A 24396-nucleotide genomic window follows, 5' to 3' on the forward strand; every position below is an offset into this window, starting at 1 on the left:
TTTGTGGCTTTTCTAAGCCCATCTCGAGCAGCTCGGATGTATGCGTCAGCCGAGCTGAAGGCATTGAATGCCTCTCCCGAGAACTTGGGGTCTCGTAAGACAGCCCTGAAGCGCCGATGATTCATGGCGCTCTCTACTTCCGAGTTGGTAACGGACATGTCCTCCGAACCCTCGGCCGAAGGATAGTCCGACATTGTCCCCATAGCGGCCCCCACCTCTCCGGTGGGATCTAAATCCCGGTTGTTGCGAGTGCGACCGGCCCAATCCCCGGACATAGTCCTGCGAACCTTTTTCCTGATACAGGACCAACATAACAATCACGGTTGGGTACGACTGCCAAAGCATACCTTCAAATCCATACCTCTTCGACGAAGGACCGGCCTTGTCTTTGCCGACCTTCCTTTTAGAGGCCTTGCTCGGCGCGGGAGCCGCTCTTCTTGGAGTCATCCCCGGCGTAGCATGACGTGCCGAACGCCTCCCCTTTGAAGCATGGGACAGTGCGGTGGGTGAGGCAGTGCAAGGAAACTCTTTCGAGGGGAATTTCTCCTGATTACTTACGTGGGAAGCTGGAAGAAGACCAGGATAATCGGCGATGATGGCCACTTCTGTGCCGTCATAGCTCGCCTGGTAAAACACCCCTTTCGCGAGTACCACGAATATATCCGGGTCCTCTTTGAACCCAGGATCAAGCTCCCGGTCGTGGTTCTCCGGCTGTGGGGCAGGGCTATTAAGCCCCTCGGTTACCTTCCGCCAGTGCTGTTTCAAAATAGACGGATTCGGAATTCGTTAAATATGGCTAAGAGAGCGGAGTGAATAAAAGCAAAGGGGTTAGGAATTACCCAGCTGGGAGGGTTGTACATGGAGTACCCGTCTCTGCGATTAATGCGGAGAGATTCTTCTTCCTCCCCTTTAAACAGCTCGGCCAGAATCTTGGCTAGAGCGGCGGGGGTGTCCGGACCTTTCCGACCACAACGAGAGGCATCATCCTCCCCATTGTAGTGCCACATTGGGAGCCCTCTGTATTGAAGTGGTTGAACCCCTCGCACTATGGAGGTCACCATTATCTCTACTATTGTAAAACCAGACTGGGCAAGCATCCTTATCTTGCCCAGGAGCTGACGAACCTCCGTGCTGTCCTCCTCTTCAAGACTTCGGGGACGCCAGTTGTGACGTTTCTTCAATGGAACGCTTGCAAATTCTAGGAGACCCTTGCAAACTGGGTCAGGAAGAGCGACATCTTCTATATAGAACCATTCGGAAGGCCATTCTTCAGATGCCTTCCTTGGTGTGCCGGACAGGTATCCGGTATCGGCGACGCGCCATACTTCGGCTCCGCCCACTTCAAATATTGACCCCTCGTGGTTGCGCGGGACAAGACAGAACAACTTTCTCCATTGTTCGAAATGGGCCTCAATGCCCAGGAACAGTTCGCACAAAGCGACGTAGCCCGCAATATGCAGAATGGAGGCGGGAGTAAAGTTATGCAGCTGAAGGCCATAGTATTCCAGAAGCCCCCGGAGGAACGGATGGATTGGAAACCCAACGCCCCTTAGTAGATAAGGGACGAAACAAACTCACTCCCTCCCGGATGGATTGGGAAAATCCTCCGCCTGGGTCTCACCGTTAAGGGAAGCTTGCCCTGCTCGAACAGGGACTAGATCTGCAGGGGGAGGAATCCCTGCATTTGGAGCTTCTCTAATTGGCTGTGAGCCACTGAGCACCTCTCCCACTCGCCTCTCTCTGAGTCGAAGGAGGAACTGGGAATGCTAGCCATGTTGGAATGGCTTCTCCTAGTAGTCTTTGGGGATTTTTCTCCGCGAGATATTGAATGGATCTAAGATCCGATCTCTTTAAATAGGCGCTCTTCCTGGCCTGAACGGGGTGTTATTTGCAAAAATACCCTGACCCCCACATTCGCTCGACACGTGGAAGACGAGGTTATTAACGTGCAGAAGACGAGGGGAGACATTGAATCTACGGCCGAATACACTACTTGAAAATCATTAAAGGAGGAACCCGCCTTGCAATGCCGAGGACAATTTGTGTGCCGAACACCTCGCTATTGAAGACTGGTTCGGGGGCTACTGAGGGAGTCCTGGACTAAGGGGTCCTCGGGCGTCCGGCCTATCATCAATGGGCCGGACTGGTGGGCTGTGAAGACATGAAGGCCGAAGACTCTACCCGTGTCCGGATAGGACTCTCCTTGGCGTGGAAGGCAAGCTTGGCGACCAACTATGAAGATTCCTTCTTATGTAACCGACTCTATGTAACCCTAGAACCCCCCGGTGTCTATATAAACCGGAGGGTGTAGTCCGGAAAGGATATATACTCATTACCATAGTCATACAGGCTAGGCTTCTAGGGTTTAGCCATTACGATCTCGTGGTAGATCAACTCTTGTAATACTCATATTCATCAAGATCAATCAAGCAGGAAGAAAGGTATTACCTCCATAGAGAGGGCCCGAACCTGGGTAAACATCGTGTCCCCTGTCTCCTGTTACCATCGACCTTAGACGCACAGTTCGGGACCCCCTACCCGAGACCCACCGGTTCTAACACCGACAGGGGGCACCCCATAGACACACAAGTTGATTAGTTGATCTTTTAGCCGTGTGCGGTGCCCCCTCCACCATAATCCACCTCGGTCATATTATAGCGGTGCTTAGGCGAAGCCCTGCGTCGGTAGCATCATCATCACCGTCATCACACCGTCGTGCTGACGGAACTCTCCCTCGAAGCTCTGCTGGATCGTGAGTTCGTGGGACGTCACCGAGCTGAACGTGTGCTGAACTCGGAGGTGTCGTGTGTTCGGTACTTGGATCGGTCGGATCGTGAAGACGTACGACTACATCAACCGCGTTGTCATAACGCTTCCGCTTATGGTCTACGAGGGTACGTGGACGACACTCTCCCCTCTCGTTGCTATGCATCACCATGTCTTGCGTGTGCGTAGGAAAATTTTGAAATTACTACGTTCCCCAACAGGGTCTGGCCCGAGTGAGAATTTGAGGGGTTGTTTGATTCCTAGCAACGATTCCCATACGTTGTCACACCTCAAATTAGGGATGTTTTGCAAAGTCGGATGGGAGTTCGATTCTGGCCACATGTATGCTAAAAACTTTAAAAAATGGCAGCACTCTCTTAGGCAAGCTAAAATGTGGCTAAGAATTTCGGCACTAAGCATGATAAGTTTAGCAAAATTCATGTGGCAAACTATGACTAAGCATCCAAGTAGGATATGGTGGACAGAAGCACGGGCGTGAGGAGAAGTTTAACATGTCCAGATGCTTGGGTATTAATTTTCGTTTTCCAACCATGAAAAGTGGACGCCATTAGCCATGGAGTAACTGGATTAACCCCCTCGGTGCGGTACCGTTAGGTGAGAGGATCACAAACTACGTGGCCAGGGAACAACATGGACAATTGCATGAACCATTAATGATTAATTTCAACTATTGCAGGCAGTTGCAAAGCGTCCGAGACCCCCTCCCCTTGAGTTTTTTTGGCAAGCCCTACTGCTAAACTCCATTTTAATCTCCCTAGCATGCCCAATAAACGTTTGACATTTAAACAATGATTAATACAAAGGGAGTGCTGCTGCCGAGGAGAAAGAAGAGGATAAGGGAACAAGAAAACTCATTCTTTGACTCGCTAACTAAAGACATGGAGTCTAAGGGAACATTTGGATTTGTACCTATCCTAACTTTGCTAGGCTAAGCTCATCCAACTAGGTTGAGTTGTAGCCCACTAGAGCATGATTCATTGTTTGGTTGTAAGACAACGGAGCCCATTCTACTCAGTTGGTTGTGATATTTTAAAATAGGAAAAAAACTAGAAATACACGTAAACAACTATACACCTTCCTTGGATAGCGGGTTCATTAGCGAGTAGTTTGCATGGTGAAACCGCATAATTTCTTCATGCTTGCCCACCTGAGAGAGCCACTTTGGCTTGCCTCCATCGGTAAGCCTTCGTTTTTGCGGGGAGTTGGTAAGACTTTCCTTGTAGTAGTGACCAACAAAATCACCACTAAAAGCTAGGATTTTTCATATTTTCCAACAATACCAAACGACAAACTTTGCATGGCAAGTCTAATCTTTGCCATACATCCAAACACGGTACCCTTGAACTTCCGGTGGGAGTTGCTGCGTGTGCGTATCATGCATGCATGGGCGCACCCATGGGATATATGTGCTCTCTTCATAGATCCAAACGTACCCTAAAATACTTCCAGCAAAACCCACTGAATAATTTTTGCCTTGTTTCAGGCCTCTCTTCATCTGAACCTTCTGTAGTTTTTTGTTTTGTTTTTTAAGCTGCAAATCTTCGTTTTACAACAAAACAAGATAGGGAGTACATTTTTTTTTAGACAAAGTACATTTTGTTTATGACGATCGGGGATGGAGGGAGTACATGAAAACCGATAACAGCCCACGTGTAATCTGATCACGGGCCAAAATGGACAAAACCAAAACCCTAAATTTCATCAGAGGCCTGCCTGACTAGCCCAACTTTGGGCTTGTTGGGTGGGATTGAGTTGAGTGAGCCCTCCACGATCCTATCGCCAAAAACTCGATCTACCCGCAGTATCACAGTTCTCCTCGCCTAAATCTCCCTCCTTTCTCCCGCTCTAACCCTAATCCGACAATGGCCTTCGACATCGACTCCCTTCCTCCCCTCCTCGGCCCCGACTCCGACTCCGACTCCGACTCCGACCACCTCCCCCCGGCCCCGCGCCGTGGCCGCCCTCTTCGGCCTCCACCGGCGCCGCGGGTGGAACCCTCGCCTCCGGCGCCTCGCAGGTACGTGCGCGCCTTGTTCTTGCCCTTCTGCCGTGCGAGATTTTTCGTGTCGTGATCCCTGTCTGGTTTGCAGGTGCGAGGCTACCCCCGCCCCGGAGGGCACCGGTGGAGCGGCCCAGCAGGTGCGGTTCTTCAACGTCTTATATGCGTGGTTATTGGAAGTTGCAAACTTTGCAGATTCCATCTTCCTGGGTCTCGGGGATGGGTTTAGGCTTTAGAACCACATTTCTTGTTAAGCCTTTCTTTCGTGGATGTGGCAGTGCCCATGAATTCGCTTATCTCGAAAGGAAATTTTGTTTTGAAGTTTGGCAAGTGGATAATTGTGGTCAGCACGGGATTTCCCCAATTTTGGCAACCCTGCATCATCTGTGGACCTAATTCCGTCCACATTTTTAGCCATAAAGATTACTCCATCCGTCTTATAATCCATGCCTGTCAGGGCACGACCTTTACTGTTACAAACACTTAAGATGGAGTATCTTTTTTTTGAAGTAGGGAGGGAGCAAATATGTCATGTATCCTGATACTGCACCCACATTGTCATGCCCTGCTTATCTAGCAACCCATTTCCATGCAATTGCTTTTACTATGCCTATGAACCTTCTTTTATCACCTGATAATGAAGAGAACTTTGTTCTACGTGCGCACTTGCTGAAATTGGTACCATACTATTCATTACCAAGTCGAGCCATTCAATGATCTGCTCTTGTAACCTTTAAATGTGCCAAGCCCTTTCCTACGAAGCAATGGTAGTGGAGCTGCTTAGCAACATGTTAAATTACTTATTGACTTTTGAATCGTGCTTGTCATATTGCAGAGTTGGCCAGGGTTACCAAGGGGTGTCGAATTTAATCCTAGCGACAGTGATCTTCTATGGCATCTGGCTGCAGAAATGGGGAATGGCCTGGCTCATCGTCATCCATTCATCAGTGAATTTATTAAATCTGGTGATGAAGGTGCAAGATTTGGCTGTACCCATCCTCGAGATATGCCAGGTATGTTTACTCTTTATGGGATGTATTTACCGAAAATGCACCTTGAGACATGGTGCCAGGCAATGTCCATATCTTCACCGTTCAATCCTCTAAGGTTCATGCTTTATTCATACAACGATTCACGTATAAACTCAGAGAGAAATGGAACGATGGTGTATTAAGGTTGTATTCCACATCGCAGTAATGACACAGACCCACCTCATTTACCCACTGGCGACACACTCTCATTTAAGCTTAGCAGCTGTTCAACAGGTTTATGCACCAGGGATTTATTACCTCCTTCTCGCAGCTCCCCCTCTCTCATTCAGTCATTCTTCTCCCCTCCCCTTCTTCCTCCTCTTGTTTACCCTCGTGCTCATGTGCTGCTGTATGCATATGCACAATAGTTCACCGGCTCCTCCATGGTATCTGAGATCCAATCATAATGTGTGTACAATGTTGTGTAGGATCATTTGATTGTTGTTAGCGGGATATGTCAATTTTGTCGGGCATTTCATGTTTACGGTATGTATTAACATCGAATAGGGACAATGCTGAACAGGACCGCCTTCATTGCTCTCCTCGCAGCAAAAGCATGCCAGCAGATTAGTGCCTCTGATGAATCAGTAGAGCACAGTGATGGCCTAAGGTCTGGCCATGTAATCTTTTGACCAAGCAATGACTAAACAACGCTCCCAGTTCCTAAATTCCAGCTCTGATCTCTCTGAAATCCTGCTACACTATATTTCTCTCCCAGTTGGTTCAACCTCTTAGTCATTTGCATGGTCCTCATCCATCTCCACTGAAGACGGCTACTACCCTAATGGCCTAATCAAGAATCCATCGATCTATTAAGAGGATAACTATGTAAAAGACAATAGATTATATCTCCCTCCTCTATGTAGTTTATTTCTTCTTAATCAGCATCAATCCATAGCGTGTTATTAGCTTTAATTATACATAGTGGGTTATTAGTTTTAATTATGCACACACTGCCAGAGACAGAATTTATGTACCAACCGTCTGGACAACTATTAATTAGTACATAGAACTTTTTGTACCCCATTATTTCCTCTCTCACATATTACTCTCGTTAGCCGGACGTAACAAAGACCCCATCGACGTTGCGCATACTAAATATTGTCAGTGCATGCACTATCAATGCAAATCGTACATGTTGCTGCTCAGTCGCCAGTGTCAAGGTGCTTTGTATAGACCACCCTCCGACGAATCCTCCTCTGTCACCTCAACCACAGTGTCTAATCGAGTAGTATCAGCACTGAAAACAACTAAATCCTGGAACTGAGCGCAACTCCACGATCCAGATGGATTACCATCTGTCCATCTTCTCTCCTGCTAGAAATTCCAGAAAATTTGTGCAGGATTGTTAGAGAGAGATGCAATCCAGTTAATGCAGACCGTTGATGTGTCCATTAATGGTAAGCGTGTACTCAAACCAGTTAATCCAGAAAATTTGTATTGACGGTCTGCATTGACGGTTTGGATTGGTAGAGAGAGATGCAATCCAGCCAGAAAATTTGTATAGGATTGGTAGAGGGATTACTATCTGCCATCGATCTTTATTTGGATTCCAGTTAATGCAGACCGTCGATGTACGTATTGCACTGTTTGCCCAGGTATTACTTATTTGCATAACAATCGGCTCCGCGTCGTATTCACTAAGCAGCTATATTAAGTAGGAATCTGCATGCACTGGGAGACAGACTTGATATCATCCTCGCTTGCCGCCATGTCCCAAAAATCCACTCTGATGTATTTACATCTCTTGTTTTGCTTGTTTTGTCACTAACTAGCAATTGTACATTTGGCTGCAATCCTACAGGTATGAGGCAAGATGGACATGCATTGTACTTCTTTCACAAAAAAGTAAACTTAGACAACAATGAGAATGACAAAGATATCAGCTGGCAAAAAAGTGCCCCCTCTAGATCTATTATCTTGGATGGGGGTCTACGAGGTTGCAAGGAAACATTTGCCCTATACGCCTTCAAGAACAGCCCTCGGAGAACTGATTGGGAACTACATCGATATTATATCAAAAACATAATGGAGAATGAGGGCGAACTAGTGCTTTCAAAGGTATTCTACAAGTCGCAGAAAGGTCATTGTGAATGCGCTGCAAAAGCTTCTCTTCAATCTGCACAGGTATTATTTGTTCTTACTTCCATTGGTACATCACAGTTAAATTTTCTCGTGAGGGGGTGACCATTATTATCTACACCATTTTCATCTAGTATTTTGGTTACACAGTATCATCACGCACTGGAAACTGAAAAGTTCCCCTTTCAAGTTGGTGAAAGTGGCACCATGAAATTTACACAGTAGTTAAAAAGAAGAAGAAACGAGTTGCTATTTATGATTGTGCTCAACAGTCAATTAATGGTGGGTTTCAGTATTTGACTGTTCACATCATAATTATATGCATAGTTATTTTTCAAAGATACCAGGAATACATACCATAGTTACCAGATTCGCTGGGAGAGGCCTCGAACTCCGATCTATATCGAACGATCCAGATCGGAGTTCGAATTCGCTCGGTTCGATCTGAAATCGCTGTCTGAATTGTCAAACGCCAGCGGGGACTAGATGGCAGCCTAGACCCGGTGGTTGGCGCAGCAGACGGTGGTCTGGCAGTGGCCAAGATCCGGTGGCCGGTCTGTCGTTGTCATGCAACAGCAGCCCCTCCTGCTCTCCGCGGATGCACGGCGGAGGACATGCTACTCTCCATCTACAGGATTGTGAGCAGGAGGGGATTACAGGAGAGATCAGCGGCGACTTCCGGTTGTTGGGAGCTAGCAGGGAGAACGAGCAGCATACGCCGAATCGCATGGAGGCGGTGGCGCTGGCTTAAGCTAGAGGCTATCGGGAACTACTGGAGCAGGTCGTCACCTCGTGGGCCTGTTTGTGCTGGGCCAACCTACATTCTTTTCTATTTTTCATTTAGTATCGATCTAGGATCTTTTGTGGCCATTTGCATGCGAATCTTAGTAGCCTTTTCTGAATCCAAGATAACAAGTATGCTAACCGGGGCTAGGATCTTCTGTGGCTATTTGCATGCGGATCTTATAGTAGCCTTTTCGAAATCCAAGACAGCAAGTTCGCGAACCGGATCTCCAATTTGCGGATCAAAGATATACCCTCCCATCATGGTTTTTTTGAGTCGCGACTAGTCAAATCGCCGCCAGCCCTGCGGCTCGGCGATTAGTCGACCCAAGTCGCTGTATAGTCGCCATAAGTCGCTGTATAGTCGCGAGTCGCCCTGATTTCTAGAAAACGACTTGGCGATTAGTCAGCGACTATACAGCGACTCAAAAACCATGCCCCCCATCGAACCTGATTCATAGGATGTAGCGAATTCGAATTGTGAACCGAATGAACCGCGAATCAGGTAACTATAATACATGCTATTTATTATCCCGACAATTCTCCATGCAGGGTAATGTTATGCCGATAAGTTGTTACTTTTGATATTATTGTCTAGCTTTTTATTATTATCATGTAAACGTTGTTGCGAAGATACTTTCGCCTATATAGAGATAAACACGACATATCTCCTCATTCTTTTTCTTAGAAGCTAAAAACTTATATCATTCTTTTTTGATGAAAGACCACAAGGTATATCTTCCCATTCTATCCCTGGCTTAGCCAGCTAGGGCGGGATAGATCTTTATGTTATATTTGTTCACTGACAACCTGTTCTCACTAAACTGCCTGTTAGGCTTCATTTTCGGGCCATATTGCAGATTTTTTTGTTTTTTATACAGAATGACATAATTTTGACCCTTTGGCCATTGTCTGGTTCTTTTGAAATGTTCTCTTGTTGTTTTATGTTTACTTTATTTGAACCTTATTATCCTACTTGAAATTGAAAGATGAACTTTTCAAAGTAATGTTGCTCCAGCACTACTTAGAGAAGTAATGATATTGTATTTGGACTTTGGAGCTTTTTGTATCAATACCTGCTCTTTCTCCTATATTTTGTTTTGGCATCAATTTGATTGTCGTTGCACTAGTTATTATTTCCTGTTCTGCATTCCTTTTGTCATGTTTAATGCCTTGTGTCTTAATTTTTCAGTGTAGTTAAAGTTTCATTATTACCCTTAAAAAATTCGTTGTAGTTTATCTGACTGTGGTAAGAGCAACTCTTATGTATTTATTACCATTTCTTGTTAACTTTTAGAAATCATCAGGCTTCCTACTTTCTAAAGCTTACAATGCTTGGTTTTGTAGGTTGTCATTTGTAAATAGATGGTTAATTCTTATGGGGTATATGTGCAGGATAATTCTGTGACTGATGATGATTCAAGAGAAGAAAAAGAGGACACACAATTGGAAAAACTTTCTGTTAATATGGCTACTGAAAGTAATTTTGTTGAAGGTTTTGATCTTCATTTGTAGTTTTCTTATTTTAAATGTACTTTCCGTGCCAAAGATTGTGACAGTGATTTCCTTTCCAGGCAATGGAAACAATCAGGAACAGATGCTGGTTGAGATGTATCCTGATCAGGACAAACCATGTTCCCTCAAACATGTTTTGGATACCGCAGATGTTAATCATGAAAACCAAATTAATGATCAGGCTGAAACTGAGCTGGATCACATGTCTCTGCAAGACCGCTACCGAATCCTTCTAGCAGACATGCGTTCTTGCTCTGCTAGGGCATCTGCTGAAAAGTGTGCTTTGAATGATATGGGAAATTCATCCATGCAAATGGATGCTGAAACAAGTGGGCCAGTTCCCAAAAGTGAGATTGACGAAATGTATGGATCTTTTTTAGCTGTCTATGTCTTTATCCCTGTTACGTTGATTAATTTTCTGTTTTGCAATGTTGGTTACAGAAATCATGAAGGAACAGCCTACAGGGAATGTTCTGTGAATGGCAAGGAAATTCCAGTTGAAGATACTGAAGGTCCAGTAAATGACAAGGCTTTTAATTCTAGTGCTGAGCTCTTATTAAGTCAAACACCGGCTTGTGGAGATGAAAACGTTCAGCTGGCACCGAGAAATTCTGGGACCTATTTGGTTGATGTAAAAACGGAGCCTGCATTGGACGGTTATGCGATTTATCCTTCTGATTCTCCTGTGAAATTTCACCACTCAAACAACGATGGCCTGAAGGTCTCTGGTTCTATTCTGGAATGTGTGCCAAAAGATGCTGAAGACTCACTACCATCTTTAGGAGTAAAAAGTGAACTAAGTGGGTATGAGTTGCCTGGCTTATGTGAGAACAGCTTTATCAGTAGTATGGAGCCTATTGTGAAAAAACTTCACACCAGAACTCTGAACTGCAATGGGGGCCTTGCACCTTGTTCTCGACAAAGGAAAAAGAGGTAAATTGCAATGTACGCAGTATGAGTACTTTTTTTAATGTTCACACAGTTTCATATTTATGCTTATAAAAAATGACATTCACAGGGATTCAAGTGAAAAGGTGCTTGAAGAAGATGGTTACAAAAATGATGAGGGTATTCCTTACCCTTCTAGGCAAAAGAGGAAGAAGAAAACTGCGACGTATGTTACATGGTCTAATTGTTTGGACTGCATGGTCTATTTGTTTGTACGTTAATGCTATCTTTGAAATTATGCTTACAGAAACTATGTGTGCAGGGATTCGATTGAAACAGCTCTTGAAGAAGATGCTCCAGGACTTCTACAGGTACCTTCCCGCTACATACATAATTCTATCTAAAAGCAATAATGTCAGCTTTGTGATTCTTTGTGTGTCCTTTCCTGCCTGTAGATTCTTCTGGACAAAGGAATAGTGGTCAAAGAGATTAAACTTTATGACGTTGTAGAAGACGATGAAATGCTTCCAGATTGCACAGAAAGTGACTTTCAAGACCTTGAAAATGTGATTACAAAAGTAAGCTGTTCTAGAGTGCTACTTAGTATAACACGAACTGATGCTTCTTTTCTTGAAAAGAAAACAGCACTTCAGTAAAACATAGTATATAAAATATTTTTACTTATGATACATAATTTAGCAAAAGGAGGGCGCTTTTTGAACTGCAAAGTCACTTTGCTGAGGGGCGGTAGCAAAAGCCAAATTGCTATACTTACGATTGACTGCTGCAATACCTACTCACCTTACCTTACAGAAGATCATGTGGTTTTCTAATAAATGGCCTGTGAACAAATCCAGAAAAAGAATTGTTGCATGCTATTTCTTTTGTAAAAAGGTTAATTTTCTTATCTTGAATTAATTGTTCTCTGAGTTTAAAAACTCAGTCTCTGAAAAAATGGAAATCATATTAATTATATCCAGCATACATTGATGTTGAAGCTTCCTGTTAGCAAATGCTGTCATTCGCAAATACCAGAAGTACAGAACATTGAGGAGCTGCCAGGTGCCCATCTGAAATTCTTCAGCTTATAGGGAGTGGGACCCTAAACATAAAGCAGTTTGAGAAAGAAGTCTATACCGCTGGCACTGTACGGACATATTGATCTGAAAACATAAATACAACAACAAAGCCTTTCAGTCCCAAACAAGTTTTGGAGATCTGAAAACATAAATGTACTGTAGAATTCCACAAATGGACAAGTGATCTCTTGAATATACTGTTTTGAATAGTTCCGCATTTACCATCGTGTACTCTTCATTGAGGTAGATGCTTCCACGAGTTAATTTATGTAATTGGTAAATTAGTAAACGGATACAGCTCTTGTATATGCATTCGTTGCTGCTGCAGTTGTATCTTGGTATGATCTAATGTATGAAAAGTATTTGCTGTGCATTGGTATTGGTAAATTTTTAATGTAATTATGACACTGCTGCTCGTCAATGTGCAGTTGTTTCCACAAAGAACATCCTTGTTGAAGTCCGTAGCCAAGCATGGGAAGGGGGGAAAGGCTATTTACTGCTTAGCTTGCTTAATTTCTCTCATTGAGCAGGTATGAATCCATCTCCCTGGATAATCTGTGCATTTTCCAGTTGATACAAGCTTTTTTAGCTTGATACAGCGCTATCTCTTGTAGTCACGCTATCTTCAGTTCCGTGATTGTCCTGTGGAGTGGGGATGGTGCAGGGATTTGCAATCCTTCATTTTTGTATTTAAAAGCCATAATAGGTGAGTTTTCTTACCTTGTATGCTAGTCAACATGGTGACTTAAGTGTATGGTTATGCAACTGCTTTGTAATTTTGTTACACAGGCTAGTTCTTGAGCGTCCTGAATATGGTTATGCAACCTATTTCTTTGAAATTCTGCAGTCAGTGCCAATAGAATGGCAGATCCGAAGGATGGTTACTGCTATGAAGCTTAGTAGCTGTGGCAGGACCGCTCTTATTGAAAACAGGCCACTATTGGTAAGCTTTTTTGCTCCCTGTTTCTTTCACCGTCTTGTGCAGCAAAACTGGTCGCTGACAGTGTGTGTACAAATGCTTATGTATATCTTCAACCCATGAAAGCAAATTTAAGGTCGCCATCACCCATGAGTTGTTAACTGTGTGTCCAGTTCCAGCAAATCTTATGTTTATGATGTTCGTTCTGCTTCCATTGGTGTAATCTAATTATCTTTTTGTCCAGATTGGTGAAGATTTATCAGAAGGTGAGGCGAAGGTTTTGCAAGAATATGGTTGGATACCAAACACTGGGCTTGGGACGTTGCTGAACTACCGGGATCGGGTGGTTCATGACAGGTGGAACGAGAAGTACAGCACAGATTGGAGGATGAAGATTGGAAAGCTTCTAATGAATGGTTATTCTGAGGGGGAATTGATCATAACTCATGTTCCGCTGAATTCAGAAGAAATCAAGTCGGAGAATCCTTGATGAGATCTCCACTGTATACATGGACTAGGTGGCGTCCATAGACAACCTTCCTCTCGGTGGGTGTTGTAAAGTTGTAGTGTCCACCATGGATATGTCAAGAACATGTTGTGAGTATTCATGTGCACCTGTATGTATGACATAGTGTTCGTTTAACAGGCGCTGCAAAGATGGGGTAAGGCCAGCAGTCGCCATGTGAATAACCTTGTGTCATAGGAACATGGAGAAGGCTGCTAGCTAGTACTTAGCTGGTCTCATCGAACTGAAATGGTGTACTGTAGCGTTTGGGTCCTGGAATAAATGAACAGTACTGTATCAGCTGTAACAAGAAGATGGTATATCCATGATGACATTAACTTTCAAGTGTTTTGGTGTCCTTGTTGAAACGGCGATGTTAACCATCTGACGTTAGCTGGTACGGAGGAACTGACCCGCCGCCGCACGGGGGCTGAGCCGTGGCAGCGACCTTGGGGAAGTTCCTCTTTTTCTTTTTTAAGTTCATTTCGTGCTGGAGTTATGGGGGATCATCGCAGGTATTGGTTAGTGTGGGATTGACTAGTTCTTTTGGCAGCTTAAAAAAATAAGCCGTCTCTTTGTCAAAAAAATTCATAATTCGTCTTTTTATTTATTAAGACTTCTAAACTAGTTATAGAATAACTAATTTAAGTCTTAACAAATTTTGAGGCTGATTATTTTTGAAGTTAGGAAGAGGCAGCTTACTTTTTAAACCGTCCAAAAGAATTGACCTATGTCTTAGCAATGGTTTGTGCTTGATTTTGATCAAAGGAGAAAGCAGGGTGTGGTCATGTGTTGATGAATCCCATAGGATTGTCGTCCTACTGATTACGACAGAGGGGATCCCTACTGATTGTAACAGAGGGGATGATGAACATTTGCCATGTTCATCATTGTTTGTGTATTCATCACGGCAATCATTGTGTATTCATGACGGTAGTTTCCCTTGTTCATATAGGTGTTGCCTCCTGCTGATTGCAACAGAGGGGACAAGGAAGATCTGCCATGTTCATCATTGTGTAGTCATCATGGCAACCTTTGTGTATTCATGACAGCAATTTTCCTTCTTCATATACCCCCTCCATCCAGATTAAATGACACATTATTAGTACAACTTTGCACTAAAGTTATACTAAAGCTGCATCAATTAATTTGGATCGGATGGAGTAGGTATTACCATGGCAAAATTTTGTGACTTCTTAATGCTGGGAACTTGTGGTTTCAAAGCCTTGTTTTCATCTATTTCCCCTTTGATGGCCAAGTTTAGTTGGCAACTTTGGAGTAGATCTATTGTGTATTTGATTGGGTTACGTAGCAATAATAATGTTGCATACATACGCCAAATTACCAACATAGTTACCATACATGATAGTCCATTGTAGCTCCATTTTAACTTAGCTTGGCAAATTTTTTTGCATAGGGGGTTAACACTTTACTATGACTAGTTTTAAACTCTATTATATAGGTTGTCAAGTTCTCCTCACCTAACCCTAGGTGGGTAGGGCAAACTCTTCCCTCCAGACTCCACTGGTGAGTCCGTGGATTCGCCTCCCCTTTGCCAGTTGCTCCGACGGCCGGTGGCAGGGAGGGGAATCCCGATGCCTTCGCATCGGTTAGTAGTTTAGATTAGGTTTTTTTTAGTCCTTGCAAGTGGAGCGCTCGGGCGGATGGCAGCGCTTTTTCTTCAAGTTCGTGTTCCAGTCTCGAATCCTCCTTGAGTTCGTCCGTCCGGACATAGTGGGCGGAGCTCTGACGTATATTCATGTCGTCTCCTTGGGGCGAGATTTGGTGTCCGGTGCTTCAGATCTATCCATGGGTTCAATGGCGACGACTGCAGCTCCAGGCCGATGATCCTTAGGGGCGCGTGCAGAAGACTTTCCGGCTGTCATCGACAAGGTCAAGCCGGCTCTGGTAGAGGAGTGGCGACAATAGCGCGTTCTGGCGGCAGTAGTGGTTGTTCGGTAGTCTCGGAATCTCGATGTAGTTTCTATTATGTTTGAGATGCTTTGTACTTTCGGTGAACTTTTGCAATAGATCTGATCCTTTTCGCAAAAAAGTCTCACTTGGCAAATGTTTGTACTGGTCACATGACAAATGTAGAAAAGGTTTTGTTTACTACAACATAGCAATGTTCAAGAAAAAATGTAGTTGTAACATGGCAAAATTTATGAAGATTCGTTATCTGGAATATGGAAAATTTTGCAAAAAATTTGTAGTGATCACATGGCAATTTTTTTTTTAAAATTTTTTGGTCTCTTATTGTCATGGAAAAATTAGGAAGATTGTAATAAGTCACATGGCAAGGTTGTGAAGAATATTTTAGACCGATCACATGCCAATTTTTAGGTGGAAGTGTGTTCTGTATAACATGACAAATGTAGAAAACTTTGTGTCATACATCATGGCAAAAATTAGAAAAATGTAACAGTCACATGGCAAATTTATGAAAATGTGTTGTTTAGGACATAGCAAGTTTTTTTGAGAGAACGTTGGTCTTTATTGATCAAGCAACGAAGTTACATAGAGTCTCCCGGATACAATCCGGAGCAGAATGGAAAATACAAAGACTCACAGAGTTCAAACTAGATCTAGCTAAAACATGAGCTAAAACATTGCATTGCCGACGAACATGCTTGAAAGTCACAGAAGACAGAGCCCCACACGCCGTCTTGATATCAACGATTATAGAACCCACTATGGAGCGGTCACGTGCAGCCTTTGCACCACCGAGAGACAATCGGATTGGAAAATCACATGCATATAGTTCTCTTGGCGAGCCAAATAAACTGCACGATGAAGAGCCATCACCTCTGCCACTTCCGGGGATGAAACACCCGGCAAGGGTTCTGAAGCAGTGGCAACACACTGGCCCGAATGGTCTTGAATCACCACGCCTATTGCTGACGAGCCCCGGTCCAAAGAAACAACTGCGTCTGAAGACACCAACAAAGAACCATGAGGTGGCGGAGACCAATAAGAGCTAGAAGCAGGGGTCTCACATCCGCATGATGAGTTTTGAACAGATGCTGGAAGATCAAATCAAGTAAGCACGCGCCCTCGCAGCCGTATGCTTCGGGAGAGGTGCAACAGGTTCATTACGAGTAGAATTCCGAGCCTCCCAAATGTGCCAAAGAGTGACAGTCAGAATAGAGACATCTCGATCAGAACCATAGGATAGGAAATTGAAAAGCCATTGCTTTGGAGATGTAAAGGATGAATGATATAGCTTGATCCCAAAAACATCCTTAATCTCCTCCCAGATAGCACGAGCATGTCCACAAAAAAGCAAAGCATGCTCAATGCCTTCCGATCTGCCACAGAAATAACAGTCAGTCCTCGTTGGCACCTGGCGGCGAAGAAGTTGCTCTCCCGAGGGTAGACAATTGTGAGCAAAACGCCAAAGCATCACTTTCATCTTATTTGGAGCCTTAATATTCCAAAGCTTCTTCCATAACTTCTCTTCCAAAGACCAACTGGAGTGTTGCCCCCCCCCCCCCCAGCATTTCCACTCCGATCAGACAAAAATCGGTTCGTCCTTGCCATGTTATAAGCGGAACGGACAGTATATTCACTGAACCTAGTGAAAGGCCAGCGCACAAAATCCGGACCGCCCGTCAAGTTTATTGGAATTTGAAGAATATCATTGGCTACCTCCTCCGCGAAGAAAGCTCTCACAGTATCCACATTCCTACATCCACTATCCTCATCAATCAAGCAATGAACCTTGGCAGACTCTGGTATAGGACATAGCAAGTTGTCACGATGCTTGGACTAATCACATGGCAATCTAAGGGGATGGTGTGTTCTGTACAACATGCCAAATTAAAAAAAGTTTGTTACATATGCAAAAATTAGAAAATTTGTAATAGTCACATGGCAAATTTATGAAAATGTGTTGCGTAAAACCTGGCAAATTTAGAAAAAGTTTGTTTCATACATGATGGCAACAAATTAGAAAAACTGTAATAGTCACATCACATGGCAAATTTCGTGAATATGTGTTGTGTAGAAATTGACAAGTTGTGAATGTGTATGGACTGATCCCACGGCGATTTTAGGGGGAAGGTGCATTCTATGAAACATGAGAATTTTTGAATTGTTATGTTTCATACATCAGCCTAATATTTTTTTATTTTTTTGTAATAGTCACAAGGCAAAATTGTGAATGTGTGTTGTGTAGAACATGGTAAGTTGTGAATGTGTTTGAACTGACCACATGACAATTTTTAGAAGGAAAGTGTGTTCTGTACAACATGGAAATTTTTGAATTGTTTTGAATAGATCACACGGCAAATTTTAGAGAAAAAAAATCTTTCACGACAGTTTACTTGTATGGTTGCCATTATCTAACATCCTGAAAACATGACAGTTTACTTCTATGGTTGCCATTATCTAAAATCCTGAAAACACGACAGTTTACTTGTATGGTTGCCATTATCTAAAATCCTGAAAACATGACAGTTTACACATATGTGTATGTGAAAATCCTGGAAACACGGTAACATGGCAAATTTTGTAACTTTTAGAAATTTGTGTCATGGCAGTTTAATTTTGTTTCACGAATTTTGTTCTCTCGTACACGTCAATTTAGATATCATGGCTAATTTAATTCGGAGCCATGGCAAATTACTTTCCTGGACCATAGCAAGTTTAATTACTGAGCCATGGCACATTGCATTGCTGGACAATAGCAAAAAATTAAGAGCCATAGGAAATTTCAGAGCACGTCAAAGTTTTGCCACTCACATGACAATATTTTTAAGAGTCATGGCAAATTTATTATCTACAACACGAAGACTCTTTTGAATTTTTCAACAATATATCCGTGTATGAATGAAATCATGGATATGTGGTACTTTTTTTTGCGAAAAAGATCAGATCTATTATAAAGATTCACCGGAAGTACGAAACACCTCAAACATAATAAATGTTACATCGAGGTCCATGGACCACCGAACGACCATTGTCACCGTTAGAACGAGCCGCCAACGTGCTGCTGTTGTCGCTCCCATACCGAAGCAGGCCTAACCTTGTCGATAACAACCGAGAAGTCTTCATGCACGTGCCTCTAAGGACCAGCGCCCCGGAGCCGCAGTCGTCGCAGTTGAATCCTTAAATCGATCTGAAGAACATGCCACCAAATAGCGTCGTGGCGTACACACGGCAAGAAACCGTAACCTACGCCGGAGTGCCGCCAGTGGCGTGAGGAGAATCCTGGTGTATCAGCTCCCGCTAGTAGATAAGGGGTTTAGTCCTCGCAGAGGCGGGATCAAGGGGAGAAAGGCTTTCCCAAGTCCCCTTGGGAGAGAGGAAAGAAAAGTACGCTAATTGACGCTGATGGATATGTCTTTATTACTTAGAAGCACGACAACTTTTGATCGGTTCTTTTGGAGCCAGGTAGACAGTCGAAAATCGTCGTGCTAAGACATCATAGGACCAACACACGTAGACTGAAAGCATCAAACCTGTAAACATCCAAAAAAAGACGAAAGAGAACCAGATCCAAACAAATCCACTAACAGAATCCCGCGAGATATCACGGAGACACACCCCCACCACGTCTAACTTGATCCAAAAGTTCATCAGATTGTCGCTTTGGTGGTTAGTAGGTGGTAGTCATCAAAGGTGAAATATTCTATGGAAGCGCTTCACTAGTTAACTAGTTTCAGTATGTAACGAGTGCTTTTAATATTTGCATCACAGTCATATTTTCCAAACGAGGCAACGGTTTGTCATTTTCAAACGAGGCTAGGTTAATCAGGTGAAACTCATGATTACTGATTACAGTACATCATAATCTTCTTAGACAACTAACTGATGGGCAAAATATTGCTGGAGCAGCTATCTTAGAACATCCTGAATTCCTGATCGACTGATTTGGTAAAGAACCTGACACCCAAGCGATTAGTAATATACCCGAACCCATGATGACTGGATAAACAGTGCCCAAATACGATTGGTGCACGTCAGCGGTACACATCATGAAACGTTCTACACCTCCTCGGGACTCAAACGAAACCGCGACTCTGAACTTCTGAAGAAGATATCACTGGCCGTTCCTGCTCTTGAGCGCATTGGAGACCGCCCGGATGGTCGACGGCGTCGTCCGGCAGCACCCTCCCACGAGGCTGGCGCCGGCCTCCTGCCACCGCCTCGCCATCACGTCGAAGCTCTTCCGCCCAAAGCACTCCACCGGCTGTGTGAAATTTCGCATCACAAAAGGCATCAGCCGCTCGTTAAAGAACATCATGTGTCAGTAAGTAATAACTGGAATGAAGTACAGTACGACGTAGCGTCAGTCGTCTACTCACCAGCCACCTCTTGGCTCTCCCGTCCCAGACCTCGCCGCTGTTGGGGTACACCGCGATCGCCTTCTTCGTTTGCTGTTGGAGAATCAATCACGAGCAAGATACATTATATTTGAGGTTTCAGACTACCGTAGAACAGGTGTACATTGTGGAGAAAAAGGTGAGCGGATGTATAATTGCTGAACAAATAAGGAAGAAGCTGCGGACCTTCTTGAAGTCGCGTATGATGCCCTCCACGAACTGAGGCGGCGTGCAGTTGACCCCCACGATGGCGACCTTCTCGCTGGCGTTGAGGATCTGGAGGCAGTCCCCGAAGCTCTCACCTGAGCAGAGGTGCTTGCCGTCCACCGAGCTGAAGCAGATCCACGAAGGCACCTGGATGTCCTCCTCCTCCAGAAGCTCAACCAGAGCCTACAAAACGTGTTCTTTCCTTTCAGCAAACGAACTTGACAGGCCTTTTTAAATCAGTACTCTTAGGATCACATCAGCACAAAGCCTACCTGAGCCTCCATCTTGTTGGGAATGGCCTCGAACGCGATCAGGTCGGGCCCAGCGCTCGCCAGGACCTGCAGCCGGCGCCGGTGGAAGTCCTTGAGCTTCTCCGCCGTCACGTCGTCTCCATACGATCCACTGCAACAACGATCACCATGTATATAAAACGCGCGTGCTTCTCAGGATGTTTCAGAGTTCATTAATTTGCAGTGCTCCTACGATGGCGCTGGTGTGTTATCTACCTGTACTCTGATCCATCGGCTAGGTAAGCTCCGTAGCTCCCGATGGACGCGGCCACAAGGGCGCGGTTGTAGACGGGCTTGGAGCTCCGCAGCGTCGACTTCCAGAACTCGTCTCGGGCCTCCCGTGCCAGCTGGACGCTGGTTCGCAGTAATCCTTCTGCCTCCTCGAGGAGCAATCCTCTGGCCAAGAACCCTGGGATAGTTGCCTGCAGAAAATGGAAGATGATAGATTCAGAGAGTTTTTATGGACTATTCATCTGTGTTTGAACTTTGAACTTGGAAGCTATAGAAGACCAGCAGCGGTAGAATAACGGCAATGATGATAGTACCTGGTAGGACGAGGAGATGATGACATCGGCACCAGCTTCAAGATACTGCATATGGACCTGCACTTGTAAAAAAGATGATGTTAGGTTCTTCACACCAAAACTTCTATCTGACGTTTTTGCAGTTCAAATTTGAACTACAAAAACTTCTTATATTTTGGTACGGAGGTAGTAAATTTATATGCATGAGGAACTTTTCCCGTTAATTTTTTTCCTCCTAGTGTCTATTGTGGATCTGGACCATCTGCACACAGCACACACACTAGTGGAATTCCGTTAAGAAAACATATATGTGCCGTTGGACTCAAAGCTAATTCAGTTTTTTTGGGCTAACTACAGGTTTATTTTAAGCATTACTTGCTATCTGTCACTGCTACGGCCGGGTCAAGCTGTTTGATAATCTCCTACAAAATCTATTTTGGTGATGTAGCCATGCAAAAGTACACAAATACCCTTGGCACACTCTTTCTTCCATGCAGCAAAAATATGAAGCCCATTGCAAGCAAATGTCGCCCAAATAAGTTTTTGTAATATAGGCTTGTTATACAAAACAAAAATTTATTAATACTTCTCCCTCAAAAAATAATAATGAATATTTCAAACCGGCAAATATTTATTTGTTTCTTGTTGTGTTGGTGGCTGTAACGAGTGGCTATTGCTTTATATATAAAGTGGGGCAAAAGTTTTTTTCTTTAATATTTATTAGTTTTCTGATGGTCACTTTTTTCTCAATATTTTTCATACACTATTCGTTTCTAAATCAAGTTGTCGGCGGCGGATGGTCATTGACGTGCCGCCGACACCAGAGCAAGTTGTCGAACGTGTAAACGAAACTATCAGGACAGTGGTACTCAACAAGCAATGGCTGAAGTTGAGTTAGCTTAGAGATTCATCTGAAGTTGACGTTTTGCAACGAAATTCACGTGTACGCACTACGAAAGTCATGCGATGAAGCAGTCGAGTCAAATTGGTGAAGGTACTTGGGCCTAAATCTGAACAGCGCGCGAGAGAATGTTGGACTCTCAATCGTTGGTAAAAGTGGGTGATCTCTTTTCCCCTTTAACCTCTGCCCGTCAAAAGAGGCAGGTGATCTCCTCTTCAATTCGTTTTTAAATGCTATATGAAAGGTAGGTAGGAAAATGAAAACAGCGTTATTGTCCTTGTCATCACCAAGATTTGTTCTACTTTTGATCTGCAGATATTAGCTGTAGAGATAGAGTTGACCACCAGCTAATATAACCTTAAAGCAAAAGCCCTGATCACATGCCAAACCGCGTCAGACACGATACTAAGTACGCTACCATTAACTAGGACTAGTAATTTATCAGCTGGTGCATCATATTGTGATGTTGCCGCGAGCACGACGAGAGACAGATCATAGACATGCCTGCCGGCCGGTCACGAGGAGGCATTGTGCAGGCAGGCACGTCTGCCGGTTGAGTGAATGGGTCGGGTTGCGGGCGTTACCTCCTTGATGAGGTGCGGCTTGGTGATGAGGCAGGCGGCGCTCCAGAGAGGGTCGTTGATGTCGGCGCCGAGGGCCTCCAGCTGCGTGGCGAAGCCGCCGTCGATCACCGCGCACCCGCCGGCCTTCTTCACCAGCTCCTCCACCACCCCGGCCATCGTCGCACGCGCGCCGGAACGATCGACGACACGACTGCACAGCTCTCAGCACCAACCGCAGGCCAAGACTCGAGGAGGGCGATGACAAATGGGTACGAGAAAACGGGCAGGGAGACGGGGCGGTATATATAGCGGCGGGCGAACGGCGGTAGCTAGTAGGCTGGCTGGCTGGCTGGCCGGGTGGAGACGGGGATGGAGGGAGGGAGGGATTGAAAGGAAAGGTTAGGTGAGGGGCGACTTAATTTGGGCGGAAGCAATGCAGCAGATCGCGCCATCAAAGGCCCAACGCACGCGGACCGGTTCGTGGGGTAGGTGCAGTCGCGGGCCGGTTGACGTCCAGGTTACTCCCAGGCGTTGGCGTTGGGTGTTTGAACCGAACCGCGCCCGACGCGACAGGACACGTTAGGCGTTACGCATGCAGTTGATAACGTACGGCCGCAGCATGAAACCCGCTGTGCGGCGGAGTTAAGGCGTGCATGGAGCTGCAAGGTGTGGTGCAAGAGTTAAAAGCCTGCATGAAACTGGCACGCTGTTTGCAGTGCAGCAGGCGCCAAGGACCACGCCGAGTAATTTTGTAACTTTGGCGAGCAGTCTTGTAGTGTGTGCTGTATTAGTTTATGAAATTCCCCTTTCATTGTACTTACTCCAAAAGAAAATATTATACTGCTACGAAAATACGTCTAGTTTACTCTTGATAGTGCAAAGGGTGTTCCGGTGCAGTACTTTGTCAGGAACCACAGTTGCTCATGGACGATCACACCGACACGGGGAAATGTTGGGCAGGCCCGAGTATGACCAAGTTTGGTGGTGGTGCCACCAACTCACTCACCAAGAATCTGTTTATTTGTCAATAAGTACACCGTGTGAAGATGGGAAAGAATCTGTTTTATTTGTCAACGATCAACGGTCCAAGCTTGAATCGGTTCACTTTTGACACGGACTGATTAACCAATCAGTCATGGCGCCACACTACTACTCCCTCCGTTCGTAAATATTTGTCTTTCTAAAGATTTCAACAAATGACTACATACGGAGCATAATGAATGAATCTACACTCTAAAATATGTCTATATACATCCATATGTGATAGTTCATTTGAAATCTTTAAAAAGACAAATATTTAGGAACGGAGGGAGTACATAGTATTTTCGTCCGGTGAAGAGTGTAGGTTTGACTTAAAATTTATTCATAAAAAAGTATAAAAACATATCTCTCTTTCATTACATGATAATTAAGATCAATAACATTGTACACATGGTCTTTTTAATTTTTTACATGCATTTAGTTCATCAGGGTTGAGTAATTAAAGAGAAGAGATATGATGATTTGCACATTTTCAATGCATTTTTTTACTTTACTTTATAATTTGTCTTAATAATTTTATATGTACATTTTTCACCGGATGAAGGGAGTATTACTCCCTCCGTCTAGAAATACTTGTCATCAAAATGGATAAAAGGGGATGTATCTAGACATATTTTAGTTTGAGATACATATCTTTTTATTCATTTTGATGACAAGTATTTTCGGACGGAGGGAGTACTTGGTAGAGTTTCCATGCGAACCTGATCCAGGAGAAAGACTTTTACCGATCGTCGCGATGTCGATTGTGGTGCGCCTGGTCGTCGAGGAACAGCTATGTGGACTCTCTGAGTTGAATGGAGTAAGAGTCGGTCTGTCATTGGATTTTATTAACGAAACATGGCACCCTGGAGTTGCCGGTACCAACCAACATGGATGGGTTGCCAACGAGAGCTCCGAGGAATGCATGCGCCTTCGGTGTTGGACGGAGGGTTTCCAGCCGGGACAAGAGCCGTTGG

The 24396-nt window shown here is 44.4% G+C and overlaps 2 protein-coding genes across 4 annotated transcripts; one reads left to right on the forward strand and one right to left on the reverse strand.

Moving 5' to 3' along the window:
• Positions 1–4534: 4534 nt before the first annotated feature.
• LOC123098213 (uncharacterized) lies at positions 4535–13933 on the forward strand. Of its 3 annotated transcripts, XM_044520138.1 has the most exons (14): positions 4537–4804; positions 4878–4926; positions 5622–5799; positions 7622–7944; positions 10078–10177; positions 10257–10560; positions 10639–11130; positions 11216–11311; positions 11408–11456; positions 11541–11663; positions 12593–12694; positions 12779–12870; positions 12954–13107; positions 13328–13933. In XM_044520138.1, exons 1-14 carry the CDS (start codon positions 4650–4652, stop codon positions 13571–13573), a joined length of 2463 nt encoding a protein of 820 aa, XP_044376073.1. In that variant the 5' UTR covers positions 4537–4649; the 3' UTR covers positions 13574–13933. The 3 variants fall into 3 exon arrangements, 2 of the variants coding, with proteins under 2 accessions (XP_044376072.1, XP_044376073.1); XR_006447680.1 differs by having other exon boundaries at positions 4535–4804; positions 10078–10162; positions 10257–11130; positions 13012–13107; XM_044520137.1 differs by having other exon boundaries at positions 4536–4804; positions 10078–10162; positions 10257–11130.
• A 5405-nt stretch (positions 13934–19338) lies between these two features.
• Positions 19339–22772, reverse strand: LOC123098214 (homocysteine S-methyltransferase 1). The gene is made up of 7 exons (XM_044520139.1): positions 22421–22772; positions 20957–21013; positions 20628–20833; positions 20394–20523; positions 20101–20304; positions 19897–19968; positions 19339–19781 (listed from the first exon to the last, which is right to left on the reverse strand). The coding sequence occupies exons 1-7, from the start codon at positions 22574–22576 to the stop codon at positions 19632–19634; spliced, it is 975 nt and encodes a 324-aa protein (XP_044376074.1). The 5' UTR covers positions 22577–22772; the 3' UTR covers positions 19339–19631.
• Positions 22773–24396: the final 1624 nt, after the last annotated feature.

This window comes from Triticum aestivum, chromosome 4D (genome assembly GCF_018294505.1).
Source record: "Triticum aestivum cultivar Chinese Spring chromosome 4D, IWGSC CS RefSeq v2.1, whole genome shotgun sequence".
Taxonomy (NCBI): domain Eukaryota; kingdom Viridiplantae; phylum Streptophyta; class Magnoliopsida; order Poales; family Poaceae; genus Triticum; species Triticum aestivum.

Coding starts and splice junctions, on each gene's coding strand:
- LOC123098214 (XM_044520139.1), bottom strand. CDS start 22,576: ATGGCCGGGGTGGTGGAGGAGCTGGTGAAGAAGGCCGGCGGGTGCGCG. Junction 20,524..20,627: donor GCCGATGGATCAGAGTACAG/GTAGATAACACA, acceptor TCGTTGTTGCAG/TGGATCGTATGGAGACGACG. Junction 19,969..20,100: donor TCATACGCGACTTCAAGAAG/GTCCGCAGCTTC, acceptor ATTCTCCAACAG/CAAACGAAGAAGGCGATCGC.
- LOC123098213 (XM_044520137.1), top strand. CDS start 4,650: ATGGCCTTCGACATCGACTCCCTTCCTCCCCTCCTCGGCCCCGACTCC. Junction 12,695..12,778: donor TAATTTCTCTCATTGAGCAG/GTATGAATCCAT, acceptor TATCTCTTGTAG/TCACGCTATCTTCAGTTCCG. Junction 13,108..13,327: donor TTGAAAACAGGCCACTATTG/GTAAGCTTTTTT, acceptor CTTTTTGTCCAG/ATTGGTGAAGATTTATCAGA.